The 21,208-nt window shown below is 35.1% G+C and overlaps 2 protein-coding genes across 4 annotated transcripts in view; one reads left to right on the forward strand and one right to left on the reverse strand.

The window, feature by feature from the left end:
* Positions 1-2,146: 2,146 nt before the first annotated feature.
* Positions 2,147-5,798, reverse strand: LOC116686432 (putative uncharacterized transmembrane protein C16E9.20; the record flags this gene model as incomplete). Its single annotated transcript, XM_032511435.1, has 4 exons — positions 2,147-2,227; positions 4,642-4,800; positions 5,412-5,462; positions 5,751-5,798. Coding segments are annotated over 4 exons (339 nt in total), but the record flags the coding sequence as incomplete, so codon positions are not given.
* Positions 5,799-8,847: 3,049 nt separating this feature from the next.
* LOC116686429 (sorcin) overlaps positions 8,848-21,208 on the forward strand; it is a 13,974-nt gene continuing 1,613 nt past the window's right edge. The window contains exons 1-5 of one of the 3 annotated variants that reach the window (XM_032511434.1): positions 8,848-9,200; positions 10,274-10,315; positions 10,460-10,529; positions 11,334-11,377; positions 12,336-12,483. In XM_032511434.1, the coding sequence (XP_032367325.1) occupies positions 9,159-9,200; positions 10,274-10,315; positions 10,460-10,529; positions 11,334-11,377; positions 12,336-12,483 (346 nt within the window). In that variant the 5' untranslated portion in view covers positions 8,848-9,158. Of the gene's footprint in view, positions 9,201-10,267; positions 10,316-10,459; positions 10,530-11,333; positions 11,378-12,335; positions 12,484-21,208 lie in introns of all 3 variants that reach the window. The other 2 variants (XM_032511432.1, XM_032511433.1) reach the window with 2 other exon arrangements.

Below are 21,208 nucleotides of genomic sequence, written 5' to 3' on the forward strand. Positions count from 1 at the left end.
TAGTCTCGAATAGAACAGAACTAGAATAGAATCAACAGAAAATAGTAAATAGCTAATAGAATCAGCATAGAAATAAAAAAGAATAGCATTAATAGAATAGATAAATGAATAGAATAGAATAGAACAGAACATAGAATAGAAGAATAGAAAATATAGATCTCAGAAAATAGACCCAAATCGAATAGAGAATAGAATATAGAATATACAGAATAGAATAGATAGAACAGAACATATATAGAATAGAATAGAATAGAATAACAGAATAGAATAGAATAGTAGAATAGAATAGGAATAGAATAAACAGACTAGATACGAATTGATAGAATTAGCATAATGAATAGTAGAGAAGACGAATAGAATAGAAAGAAAGAATAGAATAGAAAGTAAACGATAAGATAGAATAGTAAATGAATAAATGAATAGAACAGAATAGAATGAATAGAATAGATCTAAACGAATAGATAGAATAGAAAGAATAAATAATAAGAAAGAAAATAGTATAGAGATCAGATAGAATAGAATAGAACAAACATAGAATAGAAAGAATAGTAGAATAGCCATGAATATATAGCAAGATAAATTAGAACAGAACTAGAACTATAATAGAATAGATTAGAACATATAGAAGCATAGAATAGTACTAGAATAGATAACGAAGAATTAGCATCAGAAATACGAAATAGATAGATAGAATAGAATATATAGAATACCAAGATAGAAAGAAAGAATAGACAGATAGAAGATAGAATAGTATAGAACATAGCATAGAATAGCATAGAATAGTGAATTAGAATAGAATAATAGAATGAATAGAACAGAATAATAGTATAGACTATGAATTAGATATGAATAGAATGAACAGAATAGATGAATAGGAATAGAAGCAATAGAAATAGAATCGAATAGAATAGAATAGAATCAGAAATAGCTATAAGAACGAATAGAATTAGAAATAGAATAGAATAGAAATAGAATAAGAATAGAAAGATATAGAGAATAGAATAGAATAGAAAGAACAGAATAGAACTAGAATAGAATAGATAGAACAGAATAGAACAGAATAGAATAGAATAGAATAGAATAGAATAGAACAGAATAGAATAGTATAGATAGAATAGAATAGAAAAATGAACAGGAAAGAATCGCACGATAGAATAGAACAGAATAGAAAGAATAGAATAGAATGAATAGAATAGAATAGAAAACAGAATAGAATAGTAATAGAATAGAATAGAATAGACATAGAATAGAATAGCAGAAATTTAGAATCAGAATAGATAATAGAATAGATAGAATAGAATAGAACAGAATAGAATAGTACAGAATAGAATTAGAATAGAATAGACACAGAATAGAATGAAAGAATCGAATAGATAGATAGACAGATCGAGATAGAACGAATAGAATAGAAAGAATAGTAGAATAGAATAGAATAGAACAGAATAGCATAGAACTCGAATAGACTAGTAGAATAGAATAGAATAGAACGTAAAGAAACAGATAGAATAGAATAAGAATAGAATAGAGAATAGAAGACATAGAATAGAATAGTATTAGAGAGAAATAGAATAGAACAAGACCCAGTAATAGAATAGAATAGAATAGAAATAGATATAGAATAGAAGTAGAATAGAATAATAGAACAGAATAGAATATATAGAATAGTATAGAATAGATAGAGATAGAATAGACTAGTATAGATAGCAGAAGATATAGTATGAATAGTAGGTAGAATACATAGAACTAGAATAGTATAGAATAGAATAGCAATAGCACAGAAACAGAATAGATGAATAGATAGACTTATAGAATAGAAAGCAGAAATAGAATAGAATAGAATAGAATAGAAGATAAATAGAAGATCGAATAGAATAGCAAGATAGAATAGTTATAGAATGAAAGAAGATAGAAGTATAGAACTAGAATAGAGAATGAGATTTTGATAATAGAATAGAATAGAAAATAGCATAGAATAGAACAGAATAGAATAGAATAGAATAGAATAGTATAGAATAGAATAGAATGAAACAGAAAGATAGAATAGAGTAGAATAGCATAGATAGAGAATGAATAGAATAGAATACATTAGAATAGAATTAGAAACAGAAATAGAAAAAAGAATAGATAGAATAGCATAGAATAGCACAGAATAGAAAGAATAATTAGATATAATAGAATAGTATAGAATAGCTAGAATAGAATAGTATAGAATAGAATAAGAATAGAATAGAACGAATAGAATAAGAAAAGATGAATAGAATAGAATAGCATAGATAGCAAGAATAGAATAGCATAGAGAATAGATAGAATAGAATAGAATAGAATAGAGTAGAATTAGAATAGAATAGAATGAATAGAATAGAATAGTCGAATAGAATAAAGAATAGAATAGAAGATAGAATAGAGTTAGAAAGAATAGAAGATAGAATAGAACAAAATAGACAGAAGAACGAATAGAATGAAAATAGAAAATAGAATAGAATAGAATAGAGTAGTAGAAATAAATCAGATAGAAGAAAGAATACAGAATAGAAATAGAACAGTATAGAATAGATCGATAGAATAGAACAGAATAGAAAGAAAAGACAAATCAGACAGAATAGAAAGTATAGAATAGTATAGATAGAGAACTAGAATAGATAAAGAATAGAATAGAATAGCAAGAAATAGCATAGAATAGAACAGACTAGAATAGATAGAATAGAACAGAATAGGGAATAGAACAGGATAGAAAACAGAATAGAATAGAATAGAACGATGAAAAACCAATAGAATAATGAGAATAGTATAGAATAGAATAGTATAGAATAGACTAGAAGAACAGAATAGAATAGAATAGAACAGAATAATATAGAATAGAGATAGAAGATAGAAAGAATAGACTGAAACAGAAGATAGAATAGAACAGAATAGAACAGAAAGACAGAATAGTAACTAGAATAGAATAGTATCAGAATAGTATAGAATAGAGAAGATATAGATAGATAGAATAGAACTAGAAATACATATTATAGAATTAGAATAGAATAGAACAGAAATAGAGTATGTCGAATAGAATAGAATAGAAAACAGAATAGCAATGAGAATATAGAATAGAATAGAATAGAACATAGAAAGATAGAAAGATAGATAGCATTAGAGAGAGTAGAACTAGAATAGAACAGAATAGAATAGAAACAGAACTAGAATAGAATAGTATAGACATAGACATAGTAACTAGACACAGAATAGACATAGAATAGAATAGAATAGAATAGTATAGAATAGAATAGAACAGAAAGAATAGAATAGAATAGAATAAGAATAGACAGAATAGCATAGTATAGAATAGATAGATAGAAGAGAATAGAATGAACAGAATAGATAGTATAGAATAGTATAGAATAGAACTAGTATAGAATAGAACAATGAATAGAATAGATAGTATAGAATGAAAGTATGTATGAATAGAACGAGAAATGATAGAACAGAATAGAATAGTATAGAATTAGATAGAAGAATAGAACCAGAATAGAATAGAGATAGAATAGCAATAGTAGTAGAAGTAGAATAGAATAGAATCAGAAGAATGACTAGAAATCAGAAATAGGATAGAATAGAATCGAAATAGACAATATAGAATAGAAGAATAGAACCATGATAGAGACAGATAAACAGAATAGACAAGTAGAATAGCATAGAGAGAGTAGATAGATAGAACAGCAAAGAATAGAACAGAATAGAATGAATAGAATAGAATAGAATAGAATAGAAGAATAGATAGAATAGATAGTATAGAATAGAATGAAGCAATAGAGAGAAGAATAGAATAGAATCAGAATAGAAATAGAATAGAATAGAATAGAAACAGAATAGGAATAGATAGAATAGAATAGTACGAGAATAGAATAGAATAGAAAGATAGAATAGAATAGAATAGAATAGAATAGAACAGAATAGAATAGTATAGCATAGTATATAGAATAGAATAGATAGAAGTAGAATAGACGAGAATAGAATAGTATAGAATTAGAATAGAATAGAAGGATAGAAATAGAATAGAATAGAGATAGAAATAGTCTAGAATAGTAAATAGAAACAGAATAGCATAGAGTAGAGTAGAATAGAATAAATAGAATACAATAGAATAGGTAGTATAGAATAGAAAGAACAGAATAGAACAGAATAGAATAGAATAGATAGAATAGCACAGACTAGAACAGAATGAATAGAATAGAATGAATAGTATAGAATAGCATAGAATAGAATAGAACAGAATAGAACAGAATAGAACAGAATAGAACAGAATAGAAACAGATAGATGTATAGAATAGATAGATAGATAGTTAGATAGAATAGAATAGAACAGAATAGAATAGAATTAGAATAGAATAGAATAGAATAGTATAGAATATAGACTAGAATAGAATAGAATAGACAGTATGAGAATAGAATAGCCATAGGAACAGAAAGAGTAGAATAGAACAGAATAGAATAAGAACAGAAAGAATAGAATAGACATAGAATAGAAAGTAATAGAAACAGATAGAAATAGAGTAGAATAGATAGAGTGAGTAGAATAGAATAGACGATAGAATAGAACAGGATAGAATAGAATAGAATAGCATAGAATAGCATAGAATAGAACGAATAGAATAGAACAGAATGAATAGAAATAGAATAGGAAAGAAATAGTATAGAATAGAATAGAATAGAAACAGAATAGAATAGAATAGATAATAGAATAGAATAGAATAGAAAGAATAGAATAGAATAGAATAGATATAGAATAGAATAGAATAGAATAGAAACAGAATAGAATAGAATAGAATAGAATCGTATAGAATAGAATAGAATAGAATAGAACAGAATTAGAATAGTATAGAATAGATAGATAGAATAGTATAGAATAGAAACTAGAATAGATAGAATAGAATAGATAGAGAATAGTATAGAATAGAATAGTATAGAAAGAATAGAAAGAATATAGAATGAATAGATAGAATAGAATAGATAGATAGTATAGAATAGAATAATAGAATAGAATAGAATAGTAAATAGAATAGATAGAATAGACAGAATAGAATAGAATAGAAAGAATAGAATAGTAGTAATAGTATAGAATAGAATAGTATAGAATAGAATAGAATAGAATAGTTATAGAATTAGATAGCATAGAATAGAAAGAATAGAAAGAGTAGAATAGAATAGAATAGAATCTAGAATAGAGTAGAATAGAATAGAATAGAATAGAACAGACATTAGGAATAGCATAGAATACAATAGAATAGTATTAGAATAGAATAGACAGAATAGAATTGAATAGAACACGAAATAGAATAGAATAGAATAGCATAAATAGACAGAATACAATAGGAATGAATAGTATAGAATAGAATAGTATAGATAGAAAATAGATAGAATGAAATAGAATAGAATAGCATAGAATAGCACAGAATACATAGAATAGAGTAGAATAGAATAGAATAGAAAGAATAGAATAGAATAGAGTAGAATAGAATAGAATAGAATAGAATAGAACAGAATAGATAGAATAGAATAGAATAGACTAGAATAGAATGAACAGAATAGATGATAGAATAGAACAGAATAGTAAATGAATAGAGTAGAATAGAATAGAATAGAATAGAATAGAGATAGAATAGATATAGAATAGAATTAGAATGAGAACGAATAGAATAGAATAGCAATCGAATAGAACAGAATACAATAGACATAGAGTAGAATAGAATAGAATAGAATAGAATAGAATAGAGAATAGAGTAGAATAGGATAGAATAGAATAGAAGTATTAGAATAGAATAGAATAGAATAGAATAGAATAGAATAGTATAGAATAGAATAGCACTAGAATAGAACAGCATATAATAGAATTAGTATGAATAGTAGTAGAAAGGAGATAGCATCGAATAGAACAGAATAGAATAGAATAGCATAGAATAGAATAGAATAGAACTGAACAGAATAGCATAGAGTAGAGTAGAAAGAATCGAATCGAATACAATAGAATAGAATAGAACAGAATAGAATAGAACAGAATAGAATAGAAATAGAATAGAATAGAATAGTATAGAATAGCATAGAATAGAATAGTATAGAATAGAATAGCATAGAAATAGAATAGAACAGAATAGAATAGATACAGAATAGAATGAATAGAATAGCATAGAATAGAACAGAATACAGATAGAATAGAGTAGAATAGAATAGAATAGAATAGAAATAGAACAGAATAGATAGAATAGCATAGAATAGCACAGAATACAATAGAATAGTAGAATAGAATAGAACAGAATAGAATAGATAGAAGTATGAATAGAATAGAATAGAATAGAACAGAATAGAATAGAATAGAATAGAATAGAATAGAATAGAAAAGAATAGAATAGAAGACAGAATAGAATAGAACAGAATAGAACGAAAAATAATAGAATAGAACAGAATAGAAAGAATCATAGACGACTAGATAGATAGAATGATAGAACAGAATAGAATAGTATAGATAGTATAGAATAATGTATAGAATAGAATGAATAGAAACAGAATGAATAGATAGTAGAATAGAATAGAAAGGTAGAGTAGAAGTAAGAATAGGATAGAACAGAATAGAATAGTAATAGATGGCATAGAACAGAATAGAAAGAATAGAATAGACTAGAATAGCACAGAATAGATACAGAATAGATAGATAGAATAGAATAGTAATCGACAGAATAGAATAGAATAGAATAGAATAGAATAGTAATAGATAGAATAGAATAGAGAGAATAGAATAGAACAGAATAGATAGTATAGAAATAGTATAGAATAGAATAGTATAGAATAGAATGAACAGAAAATAAGAACAGAATAGAATAGAAAGAATAGCATAGAATAGAATAGAATAGAATAGAACAGAATAGAATAGTAATAGAATAGTATAGAATAGATAGAATAGAATAGAATAGAACATGATAGAATAGAATAGAATAGCATAGAATAGCACAGACATTACAATAGAATAGAGTAGAATAGCATAGAATAGCACAGAATACAATAGAATAGAATAGTATAGAATAGAATAGTATAGAATAGAATAGAATAGAATAGAATAGAATAGAACAGAATAGAAATAGAATAGAAAGCATAGAATAGCACAGATAATGAGAATAGAGGAGAATAGAATAGAATAGAGTAGAATAGAATAGAATAGAATAGTAGAATTAGAATAGAATAGAATAGAATAGAATAGAATAGCACAGAATACAATAGAATAGAATAGAATAGAATAGAATAGAATAGAATAGAATAGAATAGAGTAGAATAGAATAGAATAGAAATAGAACATAGAATAGAATAGACACAGAGAATAAATAGAATAGATAGACGAGAATAGAATAGAAACAGAATAGAATAGCACAGAATACAGAATAGAATAGAATAGAATAGAATAGATAGAATAGAATAGAATAGAATGACAGATAGAATAGAATAGAACAGAATACAATAGAATAGAATAGAATAGAATAGAAACAGAATAGAATAGAACAGAATAAATAGAATAGAACAGAATAGAATAGAATAGACATTAGAATAGCACAAGAAAACAATGAATAGATGTTAGAATAGAACAGAATAGAATAGAATAGAATAGAATAGAATAGAATAGAGTAGAATAGAGTAGAATGGAATAGAAAGCCTTTATTGTCATTAAGTGCAGCACCTGTGCAACGAGACTGAAGCAAAACCTTTACAGTGTCAACACGAAGTAAAAAAATACAAAAAATATAAAAAATATTAAATGTAAGTAGTGCAGAAGAAGAAGAAAAAAAAGAGAGGGGGGAACGGGGTGCACAGTTATATATACACAGTACATATGTAAAATAGTAAGAAAGATAAAGGGTTCGTACACACATTATGCAAATAATAGTTATTGGTGTATCAAAGGTCCTGAGTATTAAATATTGCACAGTACTCAGATTAAGTGATTAAATATTAAATATCGCACTGTAATGAAATTAAATGGTTAAGTAGTAAATAAGTATTACAGTATTAAATAATGAATAAATACAGTACATTACCCCATTTCAGAGCAAGATGGTGTTTTCAGGAGTGTGACGTGGGCTGCTGACCTCAGAGGCTGACATTTATTGACCGACGGGGAACAAAAATCTACTTTACTCCATCAAAGTGAACCAGAGGTTTGCTTTTACTTTGGTCAAATTACATTATGAATTATTTTATTTATTGATCACCAGTGGGGAAATTGCAATTTACACTCTTTTTGTCAGTAATCACTACACACAGGCCTGAAATACACACACACACACACACACACACGGAGAGATGTCTGAGCGGTTGGGGGGTACGTTGCCTTGCTCAAGGGGAAGTGGCATCTCTCCAGCTACCGATCCACACTCCGTACTTTGGTCCACATGGGGACTTGAACCAACAACCCTCTGTTTCTCAACCCAACTCCCTACGGACTGAGCTACTGCCAACCCCAAATTAATAATATTATATAATAATAACTACTAAATGTAACAGTCACAGAGGACATTTTTTTGTACTTTTTACATTTCCATGATTACACTTACAGGTAGAACTGCAAGGATAAATCAATTAGTTGTTGATCTTTAACTAATTTGATAATCGATTAATCGGTTTGAGTGGAAAAACTTTTCTGATTCCAGCTTCTTCCAGTATTGCCGCTGAGTGTACTTTGTGTGTGTGTGTGTGTGTGTGTGTGTGTGCGCGTGTGTGATCTGATCATTACATGTTTTTCTTTAACTGTCTAAGGTTTTCCCCCATAGACAGTTAAAGCCAGTTTTTCCTGCTGCAGCCAGCGCATTGATCCGATTGGTCAATCAGAGGTCACGTGGTCACTCTCTGCAGCGCTGAGGAGGAACCAGGCCCTTTAACAGCAAACATCCAGAAGGTTTTTCACGTTTTTCTGCCTGTTTCCTGGCGGACTCTGGTCGGGTCATTCCGGGTTATACTGACATTAAGACCCGCCTCGGTGCCTCGGGCTCGTTCAGACTTTGTAATCTCATTTCCGGTGTGTTTTTTTCTTGTTTCAGTAACATTACATCTGCAGACACACCCCTGGAGAAGTTGGGTGTTAGGCTACATTTCGACTTGAATTCCTTGTTTTCTTGTGTTTTATAATAGATTGAATAATGGCCTTTCCAGGATACGGTGCTGCCCCTGGCGGCGTCGCGGTAAGGAAGCTTTTAAATGTTATAAAATGTGTGAATAAAGCGGAGTGTGTCCACCGAGCCATTTCCTAGGATGGCGAAGGCCTCATTACGGCCTCTGATTGGCTAATACGCGTTGGCTCCGTTGGCTGGATTGGTTAAATTCAGGCCTGAGGATTTGGTTTGTCTGGGGAAAACCCCGACGAACTTCCGACCAATTCAGGACGACAGTTAAAGAAAACAAAAGGCGTCAACCAGGCTAGGATTTGGTTAGATTTGGGGTGAGCAAACAGCCAATCAGAGGCAGAGGAGGGCGGGACTTACCTTCGCCGTCCTAGGGGTCGCGTCCCGGTTGCACCGGGTGGGACAGGACCTGCACAAGGAATGCGGAAGTCGGTCGAGTTGGCTGAAATATGCATAGACAATAAAAAAAATGTGCAGCTCGACAGGTGTGTTAGATGTTTAGATGTTTAGATGCCTACCTGATATTTGTCAGTTAGCTTGATGTGCTATCAGCTAACCAAAAGGACAAGTTATTAAGCTGCATGTTGATCCCAAACACATTTTAATGTTGAGCTTTTCAAGATGTGTTAGCCATTAGTGGAAGAACATTGTGAAAATACTCCACTACGAGTAAAAGACCCAGAACAAAATACCTGTTTTGTTTCTAGCTAATTCTGGGCCTACTTGATTTGTTTTGTTAAACTTTGACCGTTTATCTACAATCATTTACAATTTCTTTTAGCTATCTTCTATCAGTTTTATGATGCATTTACAATAGGTTAGGGTAAACAAGGGTGGGGTTTCCTCTTTACAGCCCCTGAGGAACACACACACACACACACACACACACACACACACACACACACACACACACACACACACACTCACTAGATAACCTGATAATTTCACATCTTTTCAGGGGTCAAAACACACTGAATCAGTATTGGTGGACTATGCAAAGCATGCAGGCAGCTGGTATTGATTATATTTGAGTGAAGTGCTGCTATTCAGACATTGATGAGGTTTATTTGAGAGAATGTAAACTACTTAAATGCTGCACAAACAACAACTTTCTTGTTTTCCTCTCCCTGCAGCAAGATCCTCTCTACGGATATTTTTCAGCTGTAGCTGGACAGGTAACACATAATACCAGCCGATAAACATTTAATATAAATAATACCGTTGATGTTTCTCTGAACTTTGTGCAATTTGCTGATTGTTATCTAACTGTTTGTTGCATTGCATCTTTCCCATCCTTGTGTTTTCTTAAACTCTGACAGGATGGACAGATCTCAGCAGACGAGCTGCAGAGCTGCCTCACACACTCCGGCATCTCCGGCTCATACAAACGTAAGGACACCAGACTCTTTCTATTAACCCTCATGTTGTCCTCGGGTCAAATTTGACCCGTTTTCAGTGTTTTTAACACGTCAACATTAGAAATATCAAATAACTTTGGAAAAAACATCAGAAAAAGCACCCACAACATTGAAAAAGTGACAAAAATGTCAGAAAAAGCACTAATGGTGTTAAAAAAAAAAAAACTTCCTTTTTTTATGGTTGACGGAAAGGCAACACAAGGGTTAAATATACACTCAAAATAGATTAGATTAAATTATACTTTAATCATCCCACGACGGGGAAATTTTGTCGTTACAGTAGCAGCATTTTTCAATAACAGCAAAAAACAAAAACACACAAACAAGTAAGCACGAAAGAAATACAAGGCAAGAAATACAGGCCAGAAATAGACAATGAAAATATGGTAGACTGAGTAGGCCTAAGTAAGATGGCGTCAAACAAAAGGAATTTTAAAGTGCGGTTGCCATGATAAGAGAAACAATATTGCGGTGTAAGTGACGTTAAAAATTAAGTTGAATGTGTAATTAGAGCAAAGAAGCAAGAGAAATGCTCTGTTAAGCCTGAGACACATTTGAACCTAGTCCTAGTTGTATACAGTGGCCCACCAGACATTGATACATCAGATGGTGCATGAAGCCAGGTAACAACCCAATTAGCCAGGTAACAACCCAATTAAAATGTCTGTTTTTGTTGTTCACTTCCTGCAAATGAAGACTCTTATCTTATTTAATGAGGATTTTGTGGAGTTGTCCATGTGAATGTGTTCTTAGCCTATGTGCTTACTTCCTCCAGCCTTCAGCCTGGAGACCTGCAGACTGATGATCAGCATGCTGGATGTATCCTTCACCCATCAGCACAGAACAAGTGTTTTCTTTAGTTGTTTTACTAAAGAACATTTTGGCACATCATTGATTTGTTGAAGGCATTGACTCGGTGGTTATGTTGGACCAGAGTCACCTGGTGACATTGTTATATAAATCTGTGTGACTACATAATTAGGGTGAGACATTTGGTTGTTTTCAATAATCTGAGAGCTAATGGGAGCATGAAGATGTGGAACAGAAGAGGATCCAGAAAGGAGCCTTGGGGAACGCCACACGTCTCCACATGTTCACTCAGATTTTTTGTTTGTTTTTAGTAGTGATATGTTTGATATTGTTCTTTTTTGAGAGTGGCTTAATAACTGCTGTGCTCATTGCCTGTAGGAAATAGACAGAGTGAAGAGAAGTGTTGAGTATTTGCAGCAGTTATTTCACAGTAAATTGGGAAAACTGTTTCCTTGTTCATAGGTTAAAACAGCAAAGGGCAAAAACAAACTGTTGCAAGGTGGTAGCACATTGTGTCTATTTCCCTTCATTGGCACTAAACCAGGAAACACAGACCCAAAAATACACAATACTTTAGTGTTTTGCCATCTGTTTTTTTAAATTTAGGTTGGGTTTTGATAATGCAGTTCGCACTAGTAAAGTGACAAAATAAAGCACTTTCAAAGATGTTAGTTATCGTAATGAATTCACTATTATCCTACAATAGAGTGCACAAAGGAAATGAAACCACTTCTCCTTGTTAAACTGACTAGAGCTTCCCAAAATCATTCAGTGCATTTCTTCTTCTTCTTTAAAACTACGTGCACAATAGTATAGTATCGAGTTGTACTAGTAGTGAACACTAAATCCTATTATCACATAATTATTCTGTTGGTAAGCTTCCCACCTCTTCTAAGGATTACTAGTCAGTAATTTTTGTGACAACTGTAAAAGTTTGCGATGGGTCCTTGACTCACTGGTTTCTCAGAGGGACAGGTCCAACAGCTTGGGCTTTGCAGAGTTCAAGGATCTGTGGCAGGTTCTGAACGGCTGGAAGATGACCTTTGCATCGTATGACCGGGACCGCAGTGGGACGGTGGAGGGCCAAGAGCTGCAGCATGCTGTCGCCGCCATGGGTACGGGCAAATTTACCAAAATAACCTGTTAGACATCTTGTAGTTTTATTCATTTTTAGTTTGTCCAACCATCCGTCCATCCATCTTCGACCGCTTATCCGGTATCGGGTTGCGGGGGCAGCAGCACCAGTAGGGGAGCCCCAACTTTCCCTTTCCCAAGCCACATCAACCAGCTCCGACTGGGGGATCCCGAGGCGTTCCCAGGCCAGGTTGGAGATATAATCCCTCCACCTAGTCCTGGGTCTTTCCCGAGGCCTCTTCCCAGCTGGACGTCCCTCCACCTAGTCCTGGGTCTTCCCCGAGGCCTCCTCCCAGCTGGATGTCCCTCCACCTAGTCCGGGGTTTTCCCCGAGGCCTCCTCCCAGCTGGACGTCCCTCCACCTAGTCCGGGGTCTTCCCCGAGGCCTGCTCCCAGCTGGACGTCCCTCCACCTAGTCCGGGGTCTTCCCCGAGGCCTGCTCCCAGCTGGACGTCCCTCCACCTAGTCTGGGGTCTTGGACCACCTCCCTAGGGAGGCGCCCAGTTTTTTCTGAATCTATTTAAGGAACTTACTTGTTTTTTAGTTTTTTTTTATTTATTTTTTAGTAAACAGTTATGTCCTTGATTTTCTGTGTTTCTTTGCAGGTTATAATCTGAGTCCTCAGGCCATGAACATCATCATAAGCGCTTCAGTTCACAGGGCGGATCACCTTTGATGACTTTGTGAGCTGTTGCGTGAAACTCCGTGCGCTGACCGGTGAGTGGGCCGAGGAACGCGTCAAATCTGAAGAAGTTAACATTTAAACAAAATACCAACACACCATTTCCCTCATAATCACGGGGGGGGGGGGGACACTGAACCACACTGGCAGCTTATTGGAACTTTTTTTCGTAGATTTATCAGCTGTTTAGCAGTTTAACGTTCATGCTGGATCACCTGTAGCTCAGCTTCTCCACTAGCACCCAGTTTTCTCATCTTCTTTCTTTTAACTTCTGAATTAACTTTGTTGTTTTCAAGATGTCGCCAAACAAGAGATGAGGAGAGCCTTTTACAATGTGGGTGTTGTGTTAATGAACAACTTGCTCAGTCAGAAAGAAAGTTGTCTGTTTTTGTTTTGCTTTTAACTTTTATTTTTTAAGTGTTTTTCACATTATCCACATTATACAGGCAGTGGTAAAAAAAACGGAGAGGGGGATAAAAAAATATATATATATATTGTGTGTGTGTGTGTGGGTGTGTGTGTGTTTGTTGTGTGTGGTGGTGTGTGGGTGTGTTGTGTGTGTGTGTGTTGTGTGTGTTTGTGTGTGTGTGTGTGTGTGGTGTGTGGTGTGTGTGCGCGAGTTGTGTGATGGCCTTTTTTTTTAAGTCGTCTGTTTTAATGTGTTTTTCAGATCATTTCCAAAGAAGAGACACAACCAACTGGCAGCGCCTCATTTCAGTATGACGATGTAAGTTGTTAAAGTTCTGTGTGTTTCCTATTGTATATGGATCCCCCTGGGTCTGAAATAAAATAAAAAAAATAACACTAAATACATTTCTCTCTTTCTAGTTCATCCAGGTCACCATGGCCATTGAGAGGAAGACACACCGAAGAGGAGACACCACCGCTTTTTAATATGTTATTACAGCGTGTACTTTCAATTGTTTTTTTTACACTACAATGTCGCTTTCACATCCATTTCACCTTGAACTGTATGTTAATGTTGTATGTTAATGGAGACTGGAACAAACTAATGAGACAGAGTACCTCAGCTGCACCAATGAACCACTACGTGCCCATGTTACCCATAGCGCTTGCTGGCATATGCGTGTACACATGCTTTAAAATGAATATAGTAGTCACAAGTGATGATTGGCACACTTGACTGCCTTGGTTAATAGCTGTCTTAGTGTTTTTTTGGTTTGTGTTTTTTGACTATTTGTAGATTTTTCATTGTCCATCTTTCATTTGCTGTGTGCTAAACAAATCAACTTCACACATCACATCCTTTTTTTTTTTTTAGCAAGAGCTATTAAAGGGAAATGTTGCAAAAGCTATTTATGCCAACAATCCCGCAGTTATGATTTTCAGTGTTAAAAATAAAATGCCTTTGAGCCTTTAAACTCAAACGTTATATTTAAAATGGGGGTGGACTTAATGTGCTTTCATTGCAGTCATTTTAAAATCGCAAACACAAAACATAGGCCTCTCATGTATTAATTAAACATGTCTAACTGGAAAATTGACATTTTGGAATGTGCCAGCAACCCTGAAGATCAGATGCTTTTATAACTTTTCTTTTCAGATAATGGCATTTTTATTATCTTAACTTTTAAAGTTAAAATTAGGACTAAAAGCTTCTAGCTTCTCTGTTTAGAACCAGGGTTGGAGGAGTTTCCCTCAGCATTATAATATCTACAGATAACAGGTATGAAAATTAGTGTTTAACCACTCCAATCATTATCTTCTGCTCCCTCTTATCATAGTAGATACACAAGCACCAGACCTTTTTAATCTAGAATACTACATAGACGTTTATAAAGAGATGGGTGTGTGTCACCATTGACTGCCCATTACACCACTGTTCCCATTTGAATACTCAAAAGATGGAAATGTCTCGGAACTTTATCTGAGTGTCAAGGAATCTCTTGCTTTGACTGTTGGGCATTTATTAAATGAGTTCACACAAATCCACCTTTTATCTGTAGCAGTCCTCTTAAAGAAGCCTACGTTTGTCTTTTCAATTTTCACCATCCTTTGCATATCAAAGGCATGCAAGCGGCATCGGTGCAACCATAAAGTAGTGGATAACCTTTGGAGGTAAGAGACGGACTCCTGAAGGCCAACACTGAATTTGAATAATGGAGATTAAAGCTGAATTTCCTGGCAGCAGTTCCTAGCCTGCACGATTAACCGCTTAATGGCAATCAAATGGCAATTTATTTCTTATCAACTTTGATTTTTTTTTAAATACACGTTACACAAATCGTGGCAGAGAGTCGTGATTTCAATTCTAAGCTAAAAAAATCATATTTTCCTCCAAACCGTGCAGGCCTAGTCCTCACGCACCTTCACACACAACACCTGTTTCTTCTACTTTATGTTTTTACTTTGCTACAGGGACAGAAAAGGATCAACCCCGTGTGTTGTAATTTTGTTTGTTTAAAAATGCAATTTGTTGATTTAATTTGTGACACATTACGTATGTGTGTTGTGTTGTCATAATATAGTCCTTATTTCAGTGGACAACATTTATTGACCTGAAACCTTGACCTTGACCTTGAGGAACATGCTTGTAACTTGTGACTTGTAAATTGCACTTTCGTCTTCTTATAACATGATGTAGTGCAAATGCTTTGTTACTCCCCTCCACAAGTACAAGTTTCACCGTATCTGTAGCTTCATTATCCATATTCCTGGAGACTTTCACATTTCCTCCTAGCATCTTTGTTACTCGTTACTGCAAAAAATCAAAGAAATTAGACTGCAGCAACAGCTCATCGCTCCTAGACTGTAAGTTGGTTTTTTCTTCCTGCTGGAAGTTAACGGCCGCTCCGTTCCTGTTGTGACATGATGCAGCTAAAGAAAAAGAGGATGGAAGCACGGGCTGCAGGCACGCCAACGTGACAGCTGGTATCGCCCCGACGACCGTGGTGAATGGGGGGGCTGATAAAGATAATGTCACACACCTGTGGCTGTATTTGCATAAAATGATGTTGTACTGGAGTGTTGGATTCTTCCTTCCAAAAAACGAAAATTCTGCTTAGGTTTTTCTCTCAAATGTCCGTGTCGGTCCTTTAACTTGAGGAACTGTGCCTAGAAAGTCCTGGGGGGGAAAACACTTTGAATTTGACGTTTAACGCTTGTGTTATCTTCCCATCTACCAGGAAACCTTCTGTTTTTCTGGGTCAAAATTTAAATTACAAGTTTTTTAACGTTGTCCTTTTCCTTGACGTTTTGGTCACTTTTCTCAATGTTTTTGAAGCTTTTCCCACGTTTTTTTTAAAAACTTTTTTCCTTTTTTTTTTGTCACCATTTCCAAAGTTTTTGTGTATATTTTCTGCACTTTTTGATGTTTTTGCTGTTTTTTTCCCAACGTTTTAAATCTTTTCCAACATTTTGTCATATTTTTCAACGTTCTTTATGGTTGTTTTTTTCTCCGAATGCTACACATTGAATTTTAAACCAAATGCAGACACTGAGGCAGAACATTTAAAGAACAAGGCTTTACTACATCAATGTTTGACTGAACAGCAGAATAATCCAGGGAGCGAGGTAGGCAGGTCTCAAACAGACCGTGGACCAAAACACAGGTAGAAGACTCCAGGCAGGTGCACATAGGGGAAGTTACACCTCCAGGGATTGCAGTGATTAACACTGCACAAAGCACGGAAATATTTTCACTAATGGCCTGAGACATGCATCTGCCGCGAGAGAGGATGCACTTCCTCAGCAGTTGAAAAAGTTCACCTGTTAAAGACAATGAAGGTGCACTTCTACAAAACCACGTCTAGAACCTGAACATCTTCAGTTGTGAAGCAGGCGAAAGCCATGACTGGTTGAACCCCTCCCCTCTGGCAGGCACAAAAAAAAAACAAAAACCCTCGACAAAAACTTAACAAGGCCCAGGACCCCCCACCAGGACCCCCCACTGACATAACTTTCATTAAAAAGATTATTTTGGTGTGTGTGTATGTGTGTGTGTATATGTGTGAATCACATCCACACGATTCATTGTTACATGTTCTCCTCTTTTCATGGGCTAGATCCCTACTCTCTCTACTGCTGGGAAAATGGTGTGTGTGTGTGTGTTCACCAGTGACTGCTCATTACACCACCGTTCCCATTTGAATACTCAGAGGATAAGTGTCCCTGAACTTTATCTGAGTGTCAAGGAATCTCTTGTTTTGACTGTTGGGCATTTATTAAAATGAGTTCACACAAATTCACCTTTTATCTTTTCCCAGTCCTCTTAAAAGAAGCCTACGTTTGTATTTTCAATTTTCACCATCCTTTGCATATCAAAGGCATTTAAAACAGACATCAAAACTCTACCTCTGCTATGTCGCACTTTATCAGTGCGAACCATAAAGTGTGGAATATCCTTTGGAGGTAATAGAAAGATCCTCCTGACCCCAACATTGAATTTGAATAACCAGAGATTAAAGCGTATTTCCTGGCAGCAGTCTCACGTCGCGTGACAGAGAGTCATGATTTCAATTCAAGCTAAAAATCATATTTCCCCCAAACCGTGCAGCCTAGTCTCACAACCTTCAACATAACACCTGGTTCTTCACTATATGTGTTTACTCTGCAATAGGGACAGAATAAGGATCAAACCGTGTGTTGTAATTTTGTTTGTTTGAAAATGCAATTTGTTTGCTTTTATTTGTGAACCATTACTTTGTTTGTGTGTGTGTATTATAATTATAGTTATTCCTTGCTTCTCAGTGGAGACATTGTATTTACCTGAAACATTTTAGCTTTGAGGAACATGCATGTACTTGTGAAATGAGTGTGATACAAGGCATTGCTTTGACAGAAAGAGTAGAGTTAGTCAAACACATGTAAATGTCTTCCATATCTGAGATGGTCCTGTTGTAAGTTGAAGCGTTGATGTGAGTGACAAGAACAGCCATGACCGCGTGGGCTGGATGAAGATGTGATATTATCGGTGTTTGTTTTCTTAGTGTATATAAGGAGATGACTCCTCTGCTTCAACAGGCTTTCACCGTCTCACTGAAGAGGTAGACCTCTGCTACTATCTCTAGAAAGATTTCTCCAATGAATATCACTTACAGAATACTATTTTATGACATGTTAGATCAAAGACTGGAAGTCATTCACCTCTAAGAATTCTAACCTCAGGTTGCTGATCAAATTGACAGAAAATCACTTTAAAATGTTTGGTTTGCTTCTGTCTTGTGTGTGAGGTCGCTGTTTGTGATTGGCCGAACCTATCGGCTGCAGTTAAAACAGCAAATCAACCTCTGAGCGACTATAATATTAGTGGGTGTTAATTATAGGGTTCAGAAACAAATGCAGACACTGAGGCAGAACAGTTAAAAGAACAAGGCTTTACTACATCAGTGTTTGCTGATCAGCAGAATAATCCAGAGAGCGAGGTAGGCAGTCCTAAACAGACCGTGGACCAAAACACAGGTAGAAACTCCAGGCAGGTGCACATAGGGGAAGTTACGCCTTCAGGGATTTCTAACTTGTGTTGATGGTGTGAAGGGTAAAGTAACTGTTGAGCTGGTGAGGTAATGCTGTGTGGATGCCAGGATTGGTGGGAAAGTCTAATGTTATCTGGTGGACAGGCAGAATGCGGGGTTTAGGGTTCCTCAAGATGCATCGTGGGCCTCAGGGTTGTAGGAGTGGCTGGAGACAACTGAGGCAGATGTGACAAAAAACTATTTATTCAACCAAATGCTTCTTTTTAGTGACACTGCACAGCTGCACAGCCTGCCCAGGGGTTTATTTACAACAGAAAACTCCTCTCTGTGTGAAGTTTGCATGTCTACCTGTGTTAGTGTGTTTTTTTTTTCCGGGCGCCCACAGTCCAGACATGCAGGGTTAGTTAGTGGTGACTGTGAATATGAGAGAGAATGGTCCATTTGGTGTACACCTTTATAATTTTCTTACCATACCTTGGGTATATACTAAACCCTGAACTGCTCCTGTTCCATAAATGTGTGTGAATGTTACTTTCATTGGAAGTCATTTGGATGAAAGTGTCAGCAAAATGAAAGTAATGTGTGTCTCTTCTACTACAATTATTTAGTGTGCCGATGTGCTGCAATAGCAGCAATCGGCGCAATGACTATATTGCCCTACTTATTATTATTCTTCGCCAGATTTTCATCCTGCTACTAGTCCCGGAGCGTTGCCAACACGCGCACCACAAAAACATCAAAACGTGTGTAATGATCGGGAAGGGTGTGCTATGACTTTTCTAAGAGATTTGCCACCGTTTTCACGAATCGCAAAAAATGGCAAAACATTTTCTCATTAACTGAATGGGAAATGTTCGGAAATCGCTCAACATCGCCAAAACGCCCCCCTCTTTGGGACCGTGCTGTATTGCCATACTGGAATGTAGAACATGATTAAAAGTTTAAACCGAGACAAGACTTGGCGTTTATTGGGCTGAATGGGCATTCGATATCAAGCACGGTTTCTTCCAATCCCATTTTACTATCCTCCTTTTTCAGACCGTCTCAGATTTTCCAATGTGTGTATGTGGTGGAATGTTGAGAGCTAGAGTGGAGGACAGAGTGGGAGATTAAAAATCATCTTGGTTCTCTCTCTATAACTTGCTCCCACACAGTTTTTCATGGACAATTTATATATCAACGTAGTATTCTTGTCTATTTCAGCCATATGCTCATGTATGCGATATGAATTATATTTTTTGCTCAGCACCTTTCAATGACAGAGTTCCCAATCTTCCTCCATCACTGCCATGTTAAACTCGTCCACATTTCTGAGCAGAACGCAGAGCGAAGCACTTTTTTACACCACGGATACGCCCACATTTATAAGTCTATCCACATACATTTTATATCAATACGTTCACAAAGGCCTTCTGGTGCCCACAAGAACCATTTTATTGATAACTACTATCCCTTTGATGATATGATAATTTGTTTGAGAGCTTGTTCAGTACTGTAATAGCTGGTGACACAGGTGCCAGGTGTGCAGTCGTTAACTGATTACAGATCAAAGAGATGACATCACAAAAATGAAAGGCTTCCTTTGGTCCTTAAACCAGGCAACCATACTCTGTATGTCTGTCTGTCAACATCTATCGTGTCCCCTCTCTCTCAGACAAACACACAGACAGACACACACACACGTCCTAACGTCTTAATAGTGTTTAAAAAGAAGGTTTAAGACACTTATTATTTGTGATTAAGTTTTATTGTCTATTCGCATGTGCACCAAGTAGGAGGCACAGTGATAAAATGTCCGCGGAAGTTTTCTAGTTATCATCTTACACATCAGCTATAATCCACTGTCCAACTGACCTTGTGTGTTGTGATCACGCCCAGCATAATTACGTAACGGTTACATGTCTCCTCTTTTCACTATGCCAGTTGCTTTGGTGTAAAGTGTCAGCTAAATGTATGTAATGTTTAGGTGTGGACTTCCAGGGTGCTAAGTAGCTCATTCTCCAATCATCAGACCATATAACACATTAGTGGTAAGTCCATTGTTCAACTGTCTGTTGTGCGTGTATGTGTGTGTTTGGTGTGTGTGTGTGTGTGTGTGTGTGTGTGGTGTGATGTCCATCATGATTATTGTTACGTGTTCTCTTTTCACCGTGGCCAGTCTCCACTGCTGGAAAATGAAAAACCCATCTTGGTTCTTTGATCCTTCTGCTGGGATCCCCTAACGGAGAGTGCTATGATACTGACGTATGTGACAACACACTGCTCACATCTCGTCTACTACCTATGTTCTTCTATCTCCATAATTGTTCTCAACCTTTTTTTGCTTTATTCGTTTCTTTGAATTCATTTGTAGTTTTTTCAGTAATTTTGGCGCATTTTCAGCAGGATTTTTTCCTGCGCTGTTGACCCTTTTTTCAGCGATTTTATTTAATCTCTTGGTGCTTTTATTATTTTTGATGCATTTTCAACATTTGTTCTTTTAGGGGGGGGGGTTTGTAGCTTTTCTGCTCTTTGTTGCTTTATCTACATTTTGATGTTTTTCCTCATAGTTTTTGATGTATTAATCTTGTTTTTTGTCATTTTGTATTT

This window comes from Etheostoma spectabile, unplaced genomic scaffold (assembly GCF_008692095.1).
Source record: "Etheostoma spectabile isolate EspeVRDwgs_2016 unplaced genomic scaffold, UIUC_Espe_1.0 scaffold363, whole genome shotgun sequence".
Lineage (NCBI taxonomy): Eukaryota > Metazoa > Chordata > Actinopteri > Perciformes > Percidae > Etheostoma > Etheostoma spectabile.